At 34.8% G+C, this 21,700-nt stretch overlaps 1 protein-coding gene across 5 annotated transcripts in view; it reads right to left on the bottom strand.

The window, feature by feature from the left end:
• The window catches only part of EPHA6 (EPH receptor A6), a 743,078-nt gene that overhangs the window by 677,813 nt on the left and 43,565 nt on the right, over positions 1–21,700 (bottom strand). For all 5 annotated transcript variants that reach the window (XM_074361623.1, XM_074361631.1, XM_074361637.1 and 2 more), the window contains exon 2: positions 462–526. In XM_074361623.1, coding sequence (XP_074217724.1) covers positions 462–526 — 65 coding nt within the window. The remainder of the gene's footprint in view (positions 1–461; positions 527–21,700) is intronic.

Genomic DNA, 21,700 nt, shown 5'->3' with positions numbered 1-21,700 from the left:
ATAATGTATCTTTTTGCCAAGTTCAAAAAACACAAACTGCTTTGGTAGATTCATACTTTCTAATAAATACCAAATTGTTAGTATCTGTAAAATCTATTTACAACAATCTATAGTTTTTTTATGCACAAATTGAGGTTACCAAATTTAATAAATATATACAAAGAAAAGTATCTTGAGCGTAAAATTTTATTTCTAAAGAAAATATTCATATGGGAGCTATTCTAATACTACTATGTATAAACAATATATTAAGGAAGAATTATTAATTTAGAAGAAAGCAAAGAATTTTTATACCATTGATTATCAGTTCTAATTATATTTTAGTATTTCCTGTGGGATTTAAGTAATATGCTAAAATTCATACTAAATACAGCTAAAAATGCACTGTTCCTTTAACTATTATAATAGATGCTAAAATTAACCTACAACTATGACAATTTTAAAAAGATATTTAAACTTACCCCATTTAATGGATATGTTTTCCATCCCAGCTCTCCCAGCACAGTTGTTGTATCAAGCAACACAACTGGAATTAAATAAATTAAAAAAATTGCATGAACTTCTCAATTAATGTAAAAATGTATCAGTAATTTAAATCATTAATGTTAACTCCCTTATTATTATTCATTGCATTAGCTTTAATAAGTTGCATTACTAACTTTAAAATTTGACTACATGAAATATTAGCATATAATGATATTAAGTAATTCTAAAATGTATGAGGTGCTTATAAATTAAGTTTAAAATATGAAATTTGTGTTTAGCAATGTTAAATAAAATGGATAATTGAATAATAAAACTAATAAAGTCATTTTTAACAGCTGACTTTTAAAACTGATGAATGTTAGAGAAGGTAATGAGGAGGATGTAACCACCAGTTGACCCACGAACGGACCTAAGCAATGAATGGGAGGCTCTCCAGCTCCTCCCCTGTCCTTAGAATGTATGCTCTGCCCACCATTCCCACAGCGGGAGCTGTTCCAAGGAGAGAGCCTTGAGAGAGGAACGCACTGTTGAGACCACCTGGACATACATATGAATGAACCCAGATTCAGTTGAGGCTATATAAACTCTATATAAACTTCAAGATTCTAAAGGGCAAGTGCAGAGATCTATTCGTCTTACAGCTGCCCAAGACCAGCTTGGTAAGTAAGTTCCCGTACCTACCAACCTCCAATCTGGAGTTATCTGCCTCTTTGTTCAGACTCTCCTTGCCTTCCAGGAGTACAGGGCCAGTTTGCAAACCAACCATGAAATAACCATCATGGCTTTCTCTGCCATTTTCATATATAGTCTTTTTATATCACATTAAAGGAAGAGAAACTATTAAAGCAGGCTTCTTTATTTTCTTTCTGTGTTATTAAATACCCTTATACATGCTTGGAAAAGAATTTAAAAAAAAACACATTTTGAATAAACCTACTATCTTTAAAGCATAGATTACATTATCATTGTATGCACTAGTATACTTACTGCTAAGGGAGGCAAAAGCAAAAATAAAAACCATGCATCTTTTTTCCTAACCAAAAGTAATTCATAAACTGGTTGAAGAGACATATAAACAAATGATCAGAACATTTCTCTTAAATTCTAAAAGACTATATATAATAGCTCAGCAATTAAGTTAGGCTAAGGCTGATAGGGCAAGTCTGGGAATATTTCACAAAGGAAATGCAATTTGGGCTGGCCTAAGATGAGGAGGTCTTCAAAAAGATGTGATAAGAAAAAACTTATTTTAAAATACTTTCTATAACTTAACTGAGCTATGACTAAGCCAGTCCTCAGTTGCTGGAGTAGGGAGCAGGAGTGGAGATTATTTGGAGGAACTAGGAGGACATCAATGAGACTATAGAGCTAAATGGTGATCAACTTGAGGTGTAGTGCTTCTGGCAGGTTAATATGTAGTGCCCATGATTCAGAAGATCTTTATTTTAACTACTACCTCCACGTCTCCCAGATGCCAGTAAGGTCATGGACCTCTGAGAAACAATGCTTTGATATCTTACCATGAGTTTTAGTCCTTCATTTGGTTAAGGAAGTGCAGGTTTTTTTTTTTAATAGTTTTTTAAAAATGCCATTGGGAGTATGTTATTTGCCATCTGCCATTTAGCATCTATTGTAAGGATTCTGTGTTTTCTTCTTATTGGAATCCCTGTGATACATTTTATTGATTTTTAATCATTAAACCATGCTTAAATTTCTGCAATAAATTCTTACTCATTGTAGAATATTCCTTCAATACTGTTAAAATCTATTCACCAAGCATATATTTGTAAAACTGAGCCATAATTATTTAATTTTTATTATGGAAAATTCTCTCTCAAAAATATTTTAAAATGTGGAGATAACAGTACAATGAAACCTCATATACTAATCACCCTGCTTTAGTAATTACCAACTATAGCCAATCTTATTTCATCTATACATGTTACTCTTTCACTGTGAGATTTCTTTGAAGTAAATTCTAGTAATCATATCATTTGATATGTAAAAGTTTTAGCATGTATATCTAACATACTCTTTTTAAATATAATTAAAATATCTTAATTCATTACTATAAATAGTATGTATTATTTAATGTAATCAAATACCCATCAGTGCTTAATATTCCCATGGTCTCAACTTATTTTAACAGAAAATCAAGATCCAAATAAATCCCACACATTATAGTGAGGTCTTGTTTTTAAGTATTTTTTTCAATCTATAGGTTCCCCTTTTATATTTCTTAAGTTAGATTTATTGAGGTATAATTTAAAATTCAGCCTTTTTAAATGCACATTTCTAGGAATTGTGGTCAGCTCCTACATCCATGTAACAGCCATTACAGTCAAGCTACAGAATACATCTATCACCACCAAAATTTCCTTTGTGATTCTTTATGGCGAATTCCTTCTCTGTCCCAACAACTGGCAACTACTAATGTGAATTCTGTCTCTATGGTTTTGCCGTTCCCCAAATGTTACATGAATGAAATTATACAACATGAAGTCTTGTGAGCCTAGTTTCTCTTACATAGCATAATCCATTTGAGATTCATATATGTTACTGTATATATCAATACACACAACAGAATACTCAGTTCCTTTTTATTGCTGAAAAGTGTTATATTGCATGGAATTCTCTACTTGATAAACTTTCACATATAATTTTTTTAACATTTTTTATTGAGTTATAGTCATTTTACAATGTTGTGTCAAATTCCAGTGTAGAGTACAATTTTTCAGTTATACGTGAACATACATATATTCATTGTCACATTTTTTTCTCTGTGAGCTACCATAAGATCTTGTATATATTTCCCTGTGCTATATAGTATAATCTTGTTTATCTATTCTGCATTTTAAAACCTTAGTCTGTCCCTTCCCACCCCCCGCCCCCTTGGCAACCACAAGTTTGTATTCTATGTTTATGAGTCTGTTTCTGTTTTGTATTTATGTTTTGTTTTGGTTTAGCTTTTTTTTAGATTCCTCATATAAGTGATCTCATATGGTATTTTTCTTTCTCTTTCTGGCTTACTTCACTTAGAATGACATTCTCCAGGAACATCCATGTTGTTGCAAATGGTGTTAGGTTGTCGGGTTTTGTGGCTGAATAGTATTCCATTGTATAAATATACCACATCTTCTTTATCCAGTCAGCTGTTGATGGACATCTTAGGCTGCTTCCATGTCTTGGCTATGGTAAATAGTGCTGCTATGAACATTGGGGTGCAGGTGTCATTTTGAAGTAGGGTTCCTTCTGGATATATGCCCAGGAGTAGCATTCCTGGGTCATATGGTAAGTCTATTCCTAGTCTTTTGAGGAATCTCCATACTGTTTTCCACAGTGGCTTTCCTTGCTTCCCTCTCCCACTCTTAATAATTTAGATGTCTTCTTTTACAATTTTGTGTTTATTCTTTTTGCAATTCATGACAGTTATCTCCTTTCCAGTTATGAGTTTCTCATTTTTGTAGTATCCTGCTTCTTTTCTATTTAGAGTAGACCTGTTAATATTTCTTTTAGCATGGGTTTAGTGTTGCTAAACTCTTATTCTTTTTGCTTATCTGTGAAGTTCTTTATCTCTCCTTCTATTTTAAAGGATAGCCTTGCTGGATAGAGTATCCTAAGCTGCATCTTTTTTTCATTCAGGACTTTGAATTTATCTTGTCAGTCCCTTCTGGCCTGTAGTATTTGTAGAGAAAACAGCTGAGAGCCTTATGGGGGGGGGGGGGTCCCTTGTAACTCACTCTTTGTTTTTCCCTTTCTGCCTTTAGGATCATTTCTTTATCCTTGACTCTGGCCATCTTGATTATGATATGTCTTGGTGTGGGTCTGTTTGGGTTCTTCCTGTTTGGGACCCTCTGAGCCTCCTGTACTTGTATATCTGATTCCTTCTTTAGGTTTGGGAACTTTTCAGTCATAATTTCTTCCAATACCTTTTCAATCCCCTTTGTTCTTTCTTCTCATTCTGGAACCCCTATTATGTGTAGATTGGCATGCTTTTTATTATCCCATAGGTCCCTTACATTGTTTTCATTGTTTTTCATTTGTTTTTCATTGTTGTTCTGATTGGGTGCTCTCTGTTGTCCTGTCTTCTAGGTCACTTATTCGTTCCTCTGCATTATCTAGTCTGCTCTGCACAGCTTTTAGGTCAGCTCTCATCTCAGCAAATGAGTTTACTAATTTTACTTGGTTCTTCTTTATAGCTTCTATTTCATTTTTGACATATTTTATATCTCTAAACATTATCTCTTTTAGTTCCTTCAGTACTTTGATCAGTCTTTTGAAATCTTGATCTAGTAGGCCATCAATGTCTATTTCCTTGATTGTGCTTTCAGGGGATTTCTCTTGATCTTTTAATTGGGAGTGGTTCCTCTGCTTCTTCATATTGCTTATATCTCTCTGGCACTGTGGCTTATCAGTTATCTAGTTCTCCTGGAGATGGTGTGCCCTTAACGCTCTTATTGAGAGGTCTTTGTGTCTTTGCCCTGTTTCACGAACTCAGCTTGCTGTTTCCAGAGGCCCTCTGTTGGCGCCCTCGTCTGTGCTGCTCCCAGTGGCTATTGGCTAGCAAGTCACGCCCCCTCCTAATACTGGGTCTGGAGCTGAGCTCTTACCCGGTGGGCAGGCGGGTCACTCCCCCTCCTACTGCTGCAGTCAGATGCTGCACTCTGGGGGGGTGGGGAGGCAGGTGGGCGGATCCTGCCCCTTCCCAGCACGGTGGTCAGGTGCTGCGTTCCTGCCACAAGGCGGGTGTCTACCCGCCCTCTCCTGGAGCCCGTAGTTCCGCTGCTCTGTGCAGCTGCCTGCTCTGCCTCCAGTCAGCGCTCCAAAGGCGGGCTCAGGGAAGACCACAGAACGGCCCCGCCCCTGCTTCATGCCAACTCTCAGCTCCTTGTTTGTCTTGGCAGCACAAGTTCTCTGAGGTACCAGGGCAGAAAGATCCTATCTGCCTCAGGCTGTAAACAAGTCTCAGTCCTGACTAGGAGGTTCCAGAGCCTCAGGGTTCGGGTTCAGGTCTCGGCCCTGCCCCCGCCTGGGCGCTGCGCACTGGAGGAGATGGCAGCTGTGGCTGCGCCCCGCCTCTCTTCTCAGGAGAAGAGCCAGTAATGGCGGCGCAGGCCTGAGGAGACAAAGGCTATGGCACCCCTCCCCACAGGGCACACCAGCCATGTTTCTTTGCTTTTTTTGCAATTTATGGGGGACCAAGGTTGTTCCAGTCCGTATCCCCTCCCAGCCACGGCGTGCAGCACCTTGCAGTCCCCCGGGGCTGCCTCAGTACAGCCCCCCTAGTCCTCCGCCTAGCTCAGGCAGCCTGGCCCAGCCCCCAGCTGCTGGCTCGAGTCTTGCGCTGGGTGTCACGGGGACCCTTTGTGCCCATTTAACTCAGTTCTGTCGGTCAAGGGGTGCTCGGGGCAGATCTGAGCCTCAGAGGCTCCCCCTCTGTCCCACTGGCCTCTCCATTGGAGGGGGGAGACCCAGTGAATGAGCTCCAGTCCTCCTCTGCTGCTCTCTCCCCACAGGACCGGTCCCGCACCGTTTTGCTTTTTCTTCTTTCTTTTTCCCTTTTCTCCTACCAGATATTTGGCGTCTTTGTCTTTCAAAGAGGGCGATGTTCTGTCGGAGTTTGGCAGGTGCTCTGGTTGGTTGAGTAGGTCCGTAGATGTGAGTTTTGGTGTATTTGTGGGAGAGGGTGAGCTACAAGTGTCCTTCTAATCCGCCATCTTGCTTCTCTCATAAATTTTTATATGAACCTATGTTTTCATTTCTGCATGGTAAATAATGATTACTGGGTTATACAAAGAAGGCTTATGTTTTAAGAAAAAGTCAAACTGTATTTCAAAATGGCTATGAAGTTTTACATTTCCTTTAGCAGAATGTACGGCTTTCCAGTTGCTCCACATCCTCACCAGTACTTGGTACTGTCCAGCTTTTTTTTTTTTAAGACATTGTAACAGGTGTGCAATAGTATCTCATAGTTATTTTAATTTGTTTCCTAATGAAGAGCCAGTCATCTTTTTCACTACATGAAATCAAATTTGATAAGAAATATTTGTCCCATAAAAGTTGTTTTATCCCACATTCTAGATTTTCCTTACCATGAGATATCACTGAACGTATTCCTCCATTCCCTGTATTTTCTTTAAATTGGTAGATATATTCAGTGGCTTGACCAGATAGATCTAGGTTCCGCTTATTTTTATTTTTTGTAAGATTATTTCATTGGTGGTGTTTTATAAATTTAATACCAGAAATCAGGGAAGATATCAATGTTTACCAGTGTCATGTCAAAAGGATTCAGGAGCCAACTGGCACAGGCTTCCAAATGGCCAAAAATGGATAATTTGACCATACACAAGGTTAATGACTCTAAGGGATTGAAACCCTTCAAATATGCTTAAGTCTACGCATTCATAATGATAAAATATATCCACTGATAACTTGCAGTACAGTAGGAAACCATATTTTAAAAACTGGTAAATAATCTGAAAAGAATAAAACATTTATTTTGCTTTTTCTCTAAGAACTACTCGTAAATAAAGAAATAGTTAATGATGGGATATTTCTCTTACTGAAATATTTCAGTTAATAAATGAAGACAAAATGACTGAATTAGGCTACATCATTTTCTACTCTTAAAGAATTAACATATCTAGGTAATGGCTCTCAATGTTGCTAATGTCACATAAAGATATAAAGACACATAAAAGGCTAGAGCCTTTCAGAAGGCTTTCTTTATAGTTTCATTTACTCCATATTAACACACAATGCTAACAAACCTAAACGTAACAGAAAGAACAAATGGATTATATACCTATATATGAATATATATACAGACTTAACATATATATGTACACACAAAAACACACACATGCAAATACACAAAATAAACACCTGATGACATTTGGGTTCATTCAGTTTAACAAAAATAATCTCACATATTAGAGAAAAAAGCTGAAGATATCATTGTAATAAATATTCAAAACCATAAGTTTATCTTATTGTCAAATAAATGTTATTTTATTTTGTGTATATACTATTGAAAAGAATTCAGAGGTATGCAATCCCGATATCTACTTTGGGGTACTGAAAAGTTTAATGTTACTCATTTAGCACATTTACATTTTTGGAATATATCATTATTTCCCTAGTAAGTTGATAAAGTAATGACACAAATTCACAGTCACTGTAGAAAGGACATTCTATATATTTTCTTCTTCAAGGAATCTCCATGTTGTCCTATAAGTTGTTTCTTTTTTAAAATGCTCAATTTACAGCAGAGAAAACTGAGGCTGAGAGAGGTTACATAATTTTCCTTAAGATCACAAAGTGAGTCCCACCAAGGAGACTGATGCTAGAATGTCCATTAAAAAAATTTTTTTTAAACCTTTCCAATTTTTAAGTGTTTTCTTATTACTTTTTAAATTTAAATATAAAACTTCATTGTTTTATCATTTTATTTTTGTAGAAGCAGAGAAAAATCACTATTTCTTTTGCTGATTCCAAACCTTCGTAAGTTTTTATCCTAGTTTTCTCACCAGTGGTTTCAACAGAAACTTTACTGGCACTACCTACAAATCATGCTATTTAAATCAAGAGGTTTATTGAAGTAGAGTGTTCAAAGATGCCTAATACAAAGATGCCTAGCGACACAGATTTCTTTTTCATAGGTTGACAAATTAATAAATTGATTAATTGATGTAATATTTTTCTAAAACATATTGGGGCTGCTTGGTTGTTAGTATTTATAATTTATAAACTATGAAATACACTCATTTCAAAATAAAAAAGGAAAATGTGTATATACTTAAACAACAGTGTAGACCCTTAGGAAAAGGGTTTTTTTTGTTTATTAGTAGCTTCAAGAAACAATATTTATATAATTGCTTTATTTTCCTCATTAAACTACAAGCATACTTTGAAAAAAATTCTTAAGGACAGTAAAATTTCAATTTTGCATTCTTGACAAGTGAATGATGCACTGATATCAAAATAAAACTGAGGATTTTTTAGATTTTTAATACCATTACATGTGATAAGTGTTTAAATTTTATCATCTGTTTCATATACAAAACCCCCACAAAATCAGGTTTTTCAGGCACACTAATTACATTGAACCCAGCAAGGTGAGAGCTCCTCCTGCTGGCTTTAAGTAAAAGTTATCTAGTCCCTACCAGAGTGGAGGAAAAAAAAACATGTCAACATTAACTTCAATAAAATGTGAACATTTTTTAGATTTTTAATTTAACGGCGAGGTTTTAAACACAGCAAGATTAACATCTCTTATTTATCTAAGGAGTACACATCAAAATATATTTATTCATGTCATAATAAATAAGAAATTGGTTAAACCAGAAAATAAATTGCAGGTGGTATCAAAACAAAGTTTTATAATACTTAATAACCAATATAATGCATAGAATATGTTAAACTATATATAATTTTCCTATTAACTTTAGAAGTAAATTTCCAGCATATTATATGTTTCTCTGGAAATGTCTCTTAATTTATTAGTGCTTCCTTTACTCATTCTTTTGGAAGTTATAAGAAAATGTTATTGTGTTCTAAAAGAAGATATTAGATATTAAAGACAAGGTTGATAGCACTGAATTAAAAGTCAGAGTAATGAGTACAAAGATTAAAAAGCTCAATGTTACTTTTTTGCCCTTGAATAATTTATCCTTATAACCCTTTTAGCAAATTTAAGATATATTAGTTTTAAAACAATTAGCATATAGGTTTTACAGTGTATAATAGATCATCTTTATTCCAACTGCACAATAAAAGGTGTAAGATTTCATTTATATATCACTTCGAAAAATTAAACAAGGAAGAGATCAATCAACCTACTAAGAAAGTAGCTATTCTTTTAGGATAATTTCTCTGTAAAAATTCAAGTTAATGGCATGTGAACTGAGTCCAGAGATTTACCAATATTTTTAAAAGTTCAGACAGCAGTAAATACAGGCTTGGGATTTTCTCCAATAGTTTTCATGCAAAGAAGGGAAAGCCATTTCTTCTTAGAATCATTCCATTTAGAACTTTTATTTTATAAATAAGATCCAGAAAGGTAAAGTAAGTTACTAAGTCACTTAGTAACAACCTAGTAGAGGTTTTTAATAGTTACTTCCATGTTCCACTGACTGTAACACACCCTACCACCTCCCATAGATCTAAACAAACAGGTAAAATAACTTCCAACATCATGGTCAGATTAAATGTAATCAGAATACTTCAAGCTATAGATCTAGATACATAAACAAACATCTAACTATCTACCTATCTATCTATCTATCTATCTATCTATCTATCTATCTATCTACCTACCTACCTACCTACCTATACAGCAACTGTCTATTTCAATGCCAGGTTACCACAGTAACTAATGTTTTGACATAACTGCATTTTTTTGATTGAAAAAAAAGCACAATTATAACTTCCAGATACTATGAGTCTGTAACCTCACAAAGAGTCAGAATCAATATTTAATTCCTAACAAAATCAAAAAGAGATTGCTTTAGGTAAGCATAGGATTATTACATTAACCCCTGGTATGTCCCTCTGTGTATTGGCATTATTTTTAAGGCAACATTTTCCAAAGAGAATCACCCTTTCTTAAAAATAACAAAAATACTTTTATCTGGAAACTGAGATCGATACTTATTCATTAAGTATACATATAGCATTTTGTTTTGTCATAGCTTTCTTATTTCCATTGTTGCCTATTGGTTTTTAATATAGATATTTTTATTATTATTTTTTCTACCCCATGTGAGTTTAGAACTCCTATTTGAAAGATAAGGCAATAGGAACATAGAGACGTTAAACAGTTTTCTCAAAAGTAGACAATAAAATCAAGTCTAGAACAATTGAACTCATAACATTCACTTTCTACTCTCCTAGAAAAAAATCTTTTTCAGAAAGTATGTTCAAAAGTGTGTTTCTGTCCCTTCTAGAAAACAGATCATTCTTTCTTTCTGTTCTGATGGAAAAATAAGCTATAATAATCAGAAATTATTTTACTTGATTATCACCTTACCTGGAGAAAATGGGTAAACAATTCAATCTAGCTTGTTATTTAGAAGAAAAGCTATACTATTCAGGAAGAACTGCCACCGAAAATCTTATCCAAATAATGAATGGTTAGTAGTTGATTAAAAATATAACTAGTAATGTTCATCCTCATTTCCACACCTTCCTATTTGACTCAAAAGAACTCTATACCGTTATCCTGCTTGACACAGCTCTATTTGCTTCAGCCTCATGATCATTTCTAAAGCCTGCCTTTAGACAGGAGGGCTTACCACAGATACCCAAGGAGAACCCAGGTGTGGATTTAATCCATCATAAGGTCACAAAATGATAGGCTCACTCTGGGCTCCCAAACAAGGCCATTAAGATTATCAACAAGTCACTTCAAAGTCGTGCTTTTCCCATCAAAGTGTTCAGTTATCTTTATGGTTAAAAAAGGAAAGGAAAGTAAATTTGGCACGTTCTAAATTAATGACAATACACAATTCTTCCATTTTGACATCTTCAGCACTTCAGTCTATAAAGAAGCTAAGTAGCTTCATTTAGGACAAGTACTATTTCCATTTCCTTCAATTACACAGTTTTAATAGGTAGAAAAGACTATTGCGCTTTAGTCTTTGATTGTTAGTCTTGTATTTATCAAATGTTGTGATTTTCTCATCTCTCACAGAAACTTACAACATTTATTACATATACTCCACTTAGCCCAAACCACTGAACCTCCTCCCCATCACTTAAACAGCATCAAGGATGCTTCTTGCCTTTCTAGTTCTTTCTTGTCTTACATTTCTCATTTGTCTTCCGTGGGCTTTGGACACTTGCCCTTTTTAATGAAAATCAAGGTCTGAAATGTGTCTAAATCATTTTTTATAGCATTGGTAAAAGAGATTATGACTAATTACTTGAAAGAATTATCTACAATATAATGGGCATCCCAATGCAAAACCATTTCTATATAATGGAAGACAACCGTATCAAAACCCTTACTTTAAAAACAAAAAATAGTGGCTTTCTATTGAGGAGGAAAAAATTACTTTTACTAGGAATCTAAGAAAAAATTATATGAGTAAAGAAGAGTCTGTCTCTTTTCTTGAAAACGGAAGAAAAGAAGTTATCCTGCAATGTTGTTTTTTCCCTCCATTACACTCACATGGTTGTAATGGAAATACTTTTAGTACTTTTCGACTTCCTTCTTAAGGATATGCAGAGTTACAAAAATGTTACTTGATTTTACATGAAGACATTTCAACATTATTTCAACAAGCATTTACTGAGTCTGTTATATTTAAGTCTCTATATTAACTATTTCAGGGTATAGAAAGTTTATAAGACGTAATATCTACCCTCAAGGAGTATCTGGTGTTATTTTTTCACTCCTACTGTTAGGATTTTTGTGTCAACCGACATAGTTTATTTAAACATGTAAATAGCAAAACAGATTAAAATGCCCTATTCAGAAGATGCAGAAGAGGAAAGGCTGTAGCTATTTAGTAGAATGTGTAGAAATAAATTGCTATTCCAAAAGGGCAGACATCCAACAGCACATCAATATCACCATCAAAACTGTTGGTAATTGGACCACTTATCTCAGTTCCTATAGAAAAGTGCCAAGGAATGAATAGATTGTAGAAATATGTCGCAGTAGACAACAGGAAGGGAAACAATTTTTTACCTGAAGGATACTCATCTCTAAAATAATAGCAAAGACAAGAAATATCTGCTAAATTTTAAAGGAGAGACATAGGTTTTAGTTAGAGTGGGAGATAAATTAAGAAGTGTTATAAGGATATTTTTCTAATCTAAGTTTTAATCATCAGAAATAAAAAATTATCAGGTAAAAATAGTAATTGTCAAATTTTTGAAAAACATGTATTAAAAAACTTTGAAAGGAGAATATTCTCATTTTTGTCCACTGAAATTATACCAGATAAAGACACAATCATCAGTATTAATTTACAAATTAGTTCTGCCAATGCAATATGAGCTCCTCAAAGGCAGGGTCTGTGTATGTATGTGTATATATTTGTTGAATAAAATGAATAAATGAATGAATGAACAAGTGAATGAACTGAATGGAAGGGAGTATGAGCAAGAAACTCATGTCTTGGGTAAAAACATTCTTAACCACATATTGAAAAAGCAGTGCAGGATTAGAGGGGAGGCAGGCACTGTACAAAATTTAAATGGCTATTGTGCTTTTGTCTGTAATGGAGAAGGTCAAAGGTTATCACATATGATCGCTCTAAGATGTGGTTAAGAGACAAAGTGGTCTTCGGAAAAATAAAATCAAAGTAGGCATTTGTGTTAAGCACAGAATGGATTATGAGAGACAAACATTTTCTGTACCCTTTGGTGTACTCTTCTCTGCTCTATCCAAGGCCCTACCCTTTTAACACAGAGTGCCTTCAGGCTTGCTCACTCTCAGTCCAAACCCTGTGTGTCTATCCCCGTCTCTGAGAGTGTGGTGTCCAAATCATCCCCCTCGTGTCTGCTGCCCCACTAAAAGCAATCATCATACCAATAAAACATCTTAACTAAAGCAGCACACAAATGTGCTTATGAATACTCATTTCCCCTTATGCTTTCTACACTATTTATTTATTTATTCAAGCTAAATTTGATTACAGCACCATTCAGGTGATAGTGACTTGAGAGTCTTTCATGTCATGACCAAAATCACACCACAGAAGTAATTCCTCATAGAAATATATTGAAAGAGAAAACCTAAAACTCCAGTTCCTACCATGTCCAAAGATATTACCCTCTGTTTAGATAATATCTTCTATCTACTTCCTGGGTTCTGTACTTGACTCTAGTATTGTGTGCTTATATAAACTTAGCCAACTCAAAATTCTTATTCTTCTAATTGTTAGGAGTTGTTCTGCCTTAAACCAGGTAATTCTCTAAGCCATATTATCTAGCTCTCAACAGACTCTGATCTTGTTAGCCACTCTACCAGGACAGCATGGCTTAGTACATAATAACAAAACAAAACTTTGCTTATTGTTTCATGGGTCATGGTTATCTCCCCTTTGCCCTTTGAATTTCTCTTATTAATTCATCCACTTAAAGCGTCTTCAACAGAGATCTAAGATAGTGATTTTTTTTTCCTTAGATTTCCCAACCGCCTCCTCTGCAGCTGACTACAGAAATACTATCCATACTGTAGTTTCTTTAGTCTCTAAAAAAAAGTAAAGCTAAATTGCCAATGTGGAAGACTCTTCTCTACATCAGCTAACTAAACTCCTTATGAACATGTATATTTCACAGTCAGCTGCTTATAAAACATGGTTGTCAGGTCATGAAACTTGATAATCTGTTCACATAATAATATACATTCTGGGGATATGCTGTAAAATAATAATTTAAATAAAAATGTAATTTTTTAACTCTTTTACCACGATTTCAACATCCTTGACTGCCTGAAGAAGGTGTATTATCTTCTGAATCGGTAAATTGAATTGTACTGAGGATTTTGCTAAGTAATATTGCCTGTGGAACAGAATAGTCTATAATGAGAGAATGTCATATCATTTAGACATTAAATAGCTTTTTAGCATAATTATTTGATAAATAAAGTCACGAAAATTATGTAGGACAACTTCTTACTGGAAACTATTGAGGAAATGACAGAGTGAATGTGATGCCAGATTTAGCGGCACATGAACTGCAAGACAGCTGATCTTTTGTGGCATATTTCTGTACTGCTGAGGAGTCAGGAGAAGGAATGTTTCATAAATGAAACATTTACAAAGGTGACCCATGCCAAGAGCAGCATGGCTTCAGTATACAGAAAAGAACGACAGATGGAAGCTTTATTGTTGGCAGAAAAAATAAAAGAAAATAGCATTAAAAAAAAAAAAACAGGAATTATCACCATTACCCTGTAGGGAATGCAGATCATTAAGTGCTATTGTCATAGGGTTTATCCATAGGATCTTGTGCAATAAAGTAAATACAATAGAAATGATAGTGGCATTTTAACATTTAGGCAAATGGAGAATATTTTATCCAACATGGGCTTCTCAGGTATAATTAAGCATAAGAAAGCAGATGCAGGCTTTCATAGGATCTTGATCAGTTTTAATTTATTGATTACCCAAGACATGAATTACGATCAGAAACGTAAAATGTTGAGAAATTCTTTTGGTGAAGTTGTCAGGACCCAAATTCCATCCTCAGCTTTCATGGTTAAGAAGCTCAATTTTTATTCCTCCAACAAGGAGTGATCGTATTTCAGGAGACTACACCTTGCTAATCAGGCATATAGGAGACTAACTTTAAAATGAGAAGGATGATTTATTAACTGATGATTTGTCTCCCCAGGGAGTCTCCTTTCTTGCAGGTAAACACACCAAGAGACAAAATTACCTATCAAAGATTTCTTGGAAAGTACTAAATGACTGGAAAGTAGTAACCCTGTTTTATTTTTTCTTAATCCTCTAGGTTTATTTCTATTTATAGAATTAAGAGTTTTATCTACCCATTTTAAAGCTCTTAACATTAAATAGTGCTGAAAAAAACATTGAAAGTTTCTATTTAAATTGTTTTTCAAACATATGTACTGCCAACTACAACTCTGGCATTTCAAACACTATTTACAAGGCATATTATAGTTTCCACTATTATAGCCTTTCTGATATTGGCTAAATTTTAGAAGGCTTAATTTTTATTTTTTGTAAAGAAAATTGGTTCTATCTACAGACTCTCTTTAATTGCAAAGTAGTTTGTATTTCTTCCAAAAAAGATTTTTACATGTGAGTAAAATAAATTCCAATTACTGAGTTGATTGTATCCGGTTTCAAATAAGGACAGAGAATAATATTTCCTAATGATGTGGGGAAGAATCTAAACTTTCAGGCATGGTATCTGCTATTAGCTGCCAGATTGTTTCGGTCTTAGATTGCTCTTTACAAAGGGAAACACACTGTGGTCCTTATTTTTATTGACAAAGAATGAAGAGTTTAAAAGACTAAAAGCCAGTTGATTTCTTAATGCAAATAGTTTCTGAGCAATTTATCTTAATATTAATAGTCTTCTCCTTTCTCTATGACTTTATTTCATTATATAATCAAAACCCTCCATATTCTGAGTAATGCATAGTTGTACATTATTCAGGAATCTGTTCTCTTGTTTTCCCTGTCTTTGCACTTTTCAGAGAAAACTTATCCATTTGGGGATTTCAACTATTATTTCAGTGGTGTCAATCTCCAAAACAGTATCTCCAGCATAACTCTCTCTCTTATGCTTTAGACACAATTAAGAGGCCCCTTGTTGGTTTGCAAACTGGCGCCTATACACAGGGGGTGAGGAGAGACCAAGGAAGAGTCAGACCATTACAGACTGGTGGGTGGTAGCACTTAATACATAAAGGAACTAAAATACAAGGTTTGTCTTGGGCAGCTGTAAGATGAAAAATCTCCACACCCACTGGACAGAATCTTAAATTTTTATACAGAGTTCTCAACTGGGTTCAGTCCTGCATACCGTCCAGATGGTCTCTACAATACCTTACTCTCTCAAGACTCTGTCCCTCGATCTGCTCCCACTGCAGAAATGGTGGGCAGAACTGTACATTCCAAGGACAGGGAGGGGGTAAGGAGCCTCCCATTGTCTGAGTACAAATCACAGGTCAACTAGTATTCACATCTTCTCAATTACCTCCTCAAACACTCCTCAAACTTAACATGTCTGCACCTGAGCTCATTATTTTCACATGAACAGGTACCACCTCCTGATTTCCCTATTTCAGCTACTATTTCAGATACCCAGGATCTGCACAAGTGAAGAAAATTGAGAACCCATATCTAATTCTTGATTTACCTGTCCCAACTCCCCAGCTATCGTTTGCAAATTGGATGTTACAAGCAGAATAAGAGTCCCCCGAAGTTGTCCATGCTCTAATCCCAGGAACCTGTGGGTGTATGCTTTGTTACATGGCAAAAGGAAATTGAGTTTGCAGATAGAATTAAGGTTGCTGATCATCTGACATTAAAGTAAGGGACTATCCTATTCTAGATTATCTGGTGGGCCCACTGGAGTAACAAGGGTACCTAAGAGCAGAAGAGAGTCAAAGAAATATGTGACTACAGAAGAAAGGACCAGGGAGATGTAACACTGCTGGCTTAAAGACGGAGGAAGGCAGCCATGAGCCAAACAATGTGAACAGCCTCCAGAAGCTGGAAAGCGTGAGGAAACAGATTCTCCTCTAGAGCCTCCATACAGGAACACAGTCCCACTGACACTTTGATTTTAGCCTAGGGAGATCATATCAGATTCCTAACCTACAAAACTGTAAGGATAAATTTGTGTTGTTTAAGCTGCTAAATCTAAGGTAATTTGTTACAACGGCAATAGAGAACTAATACTGAGCTTTCTAGACCATCTTCAAATCTATCAGTTTTTCTATTCCTTACTTACTTTCTTTTTCAACTGGACAGTATCCTTTGGTCTTGTTCCTTTCATTTAACTTCCACAATGTAGCATCAGTGATCTACCTAAAATTCAAATCTGATTTCTCCATTCTCTATTCAAAATTCCTCAGTGGTTCCCTTATCACTTTAAAAAAAATTCTCCCAAAATAATTGCTTTAAATGTGCACTTATTTCTTCACACTGACCATCCGACCAGGTTCTGAGTATAAAAGTGAATCAAAATAAACATAAACTCTGTCTTCAGGGTGATTATAATATAATGTGATAAAGAGAAAATAAACTATAAAATAAATATATAACTGTGCATTTCATAAGTGCTATGAATCTAATTTGGATTTCTGGTTCACATAAAACCTGTAGTAAGGAAGACATGATTAGACAGAGTTGAGCTATTCTCTATATTCCCTTTAGATTCATGATATAATTACATAACAATGATCAGAGAAGACATAAGATAACTGCTTAACTAGTTTTAACCCAGTATTCTCCTCACTAAAGTTAGAGATGGGCACTAAAAACCTCGTTCCCAATGAATATGTACTAACATTCTATGGCAAATTTTTCAAGACAACATGGAATGACAACTGTTGCCTTACAAAGTTTACTTTGAATTCCTTTACACTGCATGCAAGATCCTTCTTGGCTTGATCCCATCTACCAGTCCTACTTCTTCCTGTTCCTCTGTAGCACTTCATCCCCACCCAACATTACTATGATGCACTGGTAATCCTGAAACTTACCTTGCCCTTTCACCTCTCCACATTTCATGCTATTCCTTTCTGCTTGGAATATTCTTGCTCTTTTGGTCCCAACAAGAAGACTCCTAGTCATCACTTAAAGCTTAACCTGAATTTGATTTCTTCCATAATTTACCCCCATAAGATGGAAATGCTCTTATTCTTATGCCCTACTGAAATTTGCACATACTTCACTAACAGTAATTATCTTACTTTATTTTACCACAAAGTGTATATTTCTTTGTATAACTGTTCTTCCTTAGATTAAATTCCTTGAAGACCAAAACTGTGTATTTTAATCCCCACACTCTTCCTCAAGATTATTTTTTTTAAAAATGAATAAAGGAATAGAAGAAGAAAATGAAAATACACAGATGAGGAATTTAGAATATATATAACTTCAGTTAGTAAAGGCCCAAAATTCGATAAAAATGGATAAGTTAGAACACACAAACAAAAATTATAGTATCCTTTCAGTAGCTGCAAACTACTGAGACAAGTACACTGGGGAAGGAGTAAAGTCTGTGATTATAAATCCAGTGTTCCAAAAGCAATAAATAATAAAGGAACTTTCTGCTTTTCTATCAGATTGTATCAAAAGAAATTACTAGAGCAGAGTCAAAGCAGTGGAAAAGTCATAGTAAAAATCCTGCAATCCTGATCATATGGAAAAGAAAATTAAAAAAATAAAAACTACTGAAGTGAAATCACTACTTAAGCAAAAATTTCAATGGAAACCCTAGTAGGAGAGATTCTGTGTGTGTGTGTGTGTGTGTACATGATAAAGTATATCTGAAGTAGTTTTAGGCGTTTTCAGATTAGAAAATATATATATATATATATATATATATATATATATATATATATATATATATATATATATGATCTGAAAGAATACACTCAAATATAAGGAAAAAAACATACCTATGAACAGAAAGAACCATCTACCCAAAATAAAATAAATCAGCTGGTGCTCTGGACAAAGAAAAGAATCAATGTATTATGGCCACTGATGTTGGAGAATGGCTAGGGAAAGGAACATCAGATGGTATTAAAAAGCATTTAAAAAGAGCTACAGAAGCATCTACAACAGCTTTGAAGTTAAATGTAGGGACCCTACCGATCTGACACTTTAATCTTGAAGTGGCCAGAATGGTACTTTTATAGAGTCCCTACATGGTTGGGTTTTCATATAAATTTAAACTTTTAGCGAATTATTTTTATTAGACACTAGATATACTGAAATGTCAGAAAATAAAACAGAGTATTAACAAATCCTCATGCCTACTATTGCTCGAGGACATAGTTATAAATTTTAATCACGTGCCTTTGTGCCTTAGAGAAGCAAATTGTGAATATAAGGAAGCATGGAAGCCCTGAAATAATCAAGATTTCATACTGTTACTGGGGAAAGGGGACCCAAACTGACAGTAACCAGCAACATGTAAGTTACTCTGACAATGGGTCAGTGGCAATTATCCCACATACCCCCTATTAGAAGGGCAATGATACCCTGGTCATTCTGCTTACAGAGAAATGGGTGACATTAAAATAATTTTAACTCAAAGGAATTCCACAATGCAACTATTAAATAGTTCTGCTAAAGCCCCAATCCCAGATAAGGAAGCTACTGATGTCAGAAACACTGACAGATACAGTCATTTGCCTCCTCCTCACCTCTGTCAACCATCTATTGAGTACTTAGTAAATCCAAGAGCTGTGTGAGGCACTCAAGTAAATATAGAACAGAAGGGAATGGGATGATGGACAGCAAACCATTTTGCATTAGAAAGTATATTCTGAGATAAACAAATTACTTCAAAATCTAAGTATTATACTATACCATATAAATCCCTTAAATATAGGGTAGCTGAGAATATTTGGGAATCTGACCCAAACTTGTGAAACTGAGTGACTTAAGGAGAGAACTCTGAATTTATTTTGTCCAGAAGATTAAATTTCAATGAGCATCCTCCTGATACAGAATTGAACTCGTGTTGATAAGAAATTGAAGTTCTGGTTTTTCTAGAAGATTAATACTCCAGTTGCTTCAGGCCAACTTGAAAATGACACACATTATAATGAAATAGTCCTACCATGACACCATAAATAATGATGAAACTAAGCTAAGTATTATGTCAATTTAAAAACAAAACACAACTTGCAGGTATGCATTTACTCACTAAGCTTTTCTTTACTTAGATTCCTGTTGAAGATGGTATTTGCTCTAGTATCACCTACATTCAACAAAAATTCTCCCTTTTGTACAGTTGAATCAACCTAAAAACATGACTCAATTCTCAATGATGGCTCATGTATAATGAGAACACAGTGAAAAAGTATTTATTACATTGCTTTTATTCCATAAATTGATTTTAGTCTCAATTAATAATTGTGTTATCTTTATGATTCTTAAAAAATAAAAGAAATGTATATTCTGAGAGATTAATTTGAGAATTGAGATAATAGTAAAAAATAACCATAGTCAGTGTTCTAGTAGCTACAATAAGCAGAACCTTTTAAAGTATTTTAGACTAATATTTACTTTTTCCCCATGTGTACTGTACACTACATATTCACACCCTTCAGTTTATAGTAAAACAATAATAAGACAATTTTTAAATCACTATTATAACCAAATCAAATTTGGATTTTTTCAAAAAGTTTTTGGACTAGCAATGATTAGCTGTCTTAAAAATTCTCAGCAATTCTCAAGTGACCAACATTATGCTTCCGTGTCCCTCCAGAATCTGTCACATTCACCTCTCAAGCCTTTTTTCTCAGCACTACATCCCTCAAATTCAGTGCTCCAGGCCTTACTAAATTAATTCAGTGTTCTCTCTGATATCAAACTCTTTGGGCCTTCTCACAAACTAATATTCTCTCATCTTGGTGACTACCTCTCCTGGGTCTCAATTTACATGATAGCTCTTGTTGGAAGTCTCTTCTGATTTCTTTTACCTAATGGTAAGGAAATGTCATGTTTAATGAGTCTCCATAGATTAATGCATGTACCACACCAAAAAAGCATGACTTTACTATAACTATTCAGTCATTTATCTCCCAGAAGAGACTAGGTTTCCTACGTTTATGGACCTCAGTCACCTTGTTCACCAACTTTTTCCTAGGACCTAGCACCATGACCCTTCAAAAGGCTACTGAAGTATCCAGATGAGAAATGATGGTAGAGTTGGCATAACAAAATTCTCCCAACTGATCAAGGCCACAGTGAACTCTCCCTCCCCTAAATATGCTTAGTATGTGTCCAGCTAATTTTTGCTTCTCACTGGAAACTTATGATATGTCAGTTTATGTTATTTATAGATAATGTCATGTTACAGATGAGGAGGAATATGGGACCCAGAAATATTATAAGACTTATTAAATATCACACAGGTAGTTAGTGCTACTACTAGATTAAAATCCATATCTCTCACCAAGAATACTGATTTTCCTGCTATACCATAAAATTTCATTTCCATAACTAGCATTCATGCTTCTAGAGGGTGGCAAAACATGTATCTCCTGTAACTAGGTCACGTAGTAGTTAAAGAAGTATTTGATTATATTATGATTTTATTGAAATAATTAGAATTTAATTTTATTTATATTTTAGTTTATACATTCATTTTATTAATTATACGTAGTTTTTACTTTGTTTTTATTTTCTGTCACCCTCGTTCAAAAAAATCTCTGTCATCTACTTTTATCCCATCCTCCAATGAAATCTCAGGCAGGTATATTATTCTGCTATGCCTTCTTAGTCAAAATATGTTGTATTTCAAAAATTTTTAATATTAAACAGCCAAAATTCAAAATTCATATGACTTTGCACTTCTCCGTCAATTTGATTTTGCTTAAGGCCTGTGTACAGTGTGGAAGTAGTTTGTGTTTAGATTCTCTTCACAAGCCACCACTCATTGACTGCTATTTCCGACTCACCGGGGTCAAAGTAGAGAAGGGTAAGCTTTTCACGACTGGTTCAGTTGATCTGACTTTGGGGCTCTCTGAGACTGG

Source organism: Camelus bactrianus, chromosome 1 (genome assembly GCF_048773025.1).
Source record: "Camelus bactrianus isolate YW-2024 breed Bactrian camel chromosome 1, ASM4877302v1, whole genome shotgun sequence".
Lineage (NCBI taxonomy): Eukaryota > Metazoa > Chordata > Mammalia > Artiodactyla > Camelidae > Camelus > Camelus bactrianus.
This window is presented reverse-complemented; position numbering and strand designations above follow the sequence as displayed.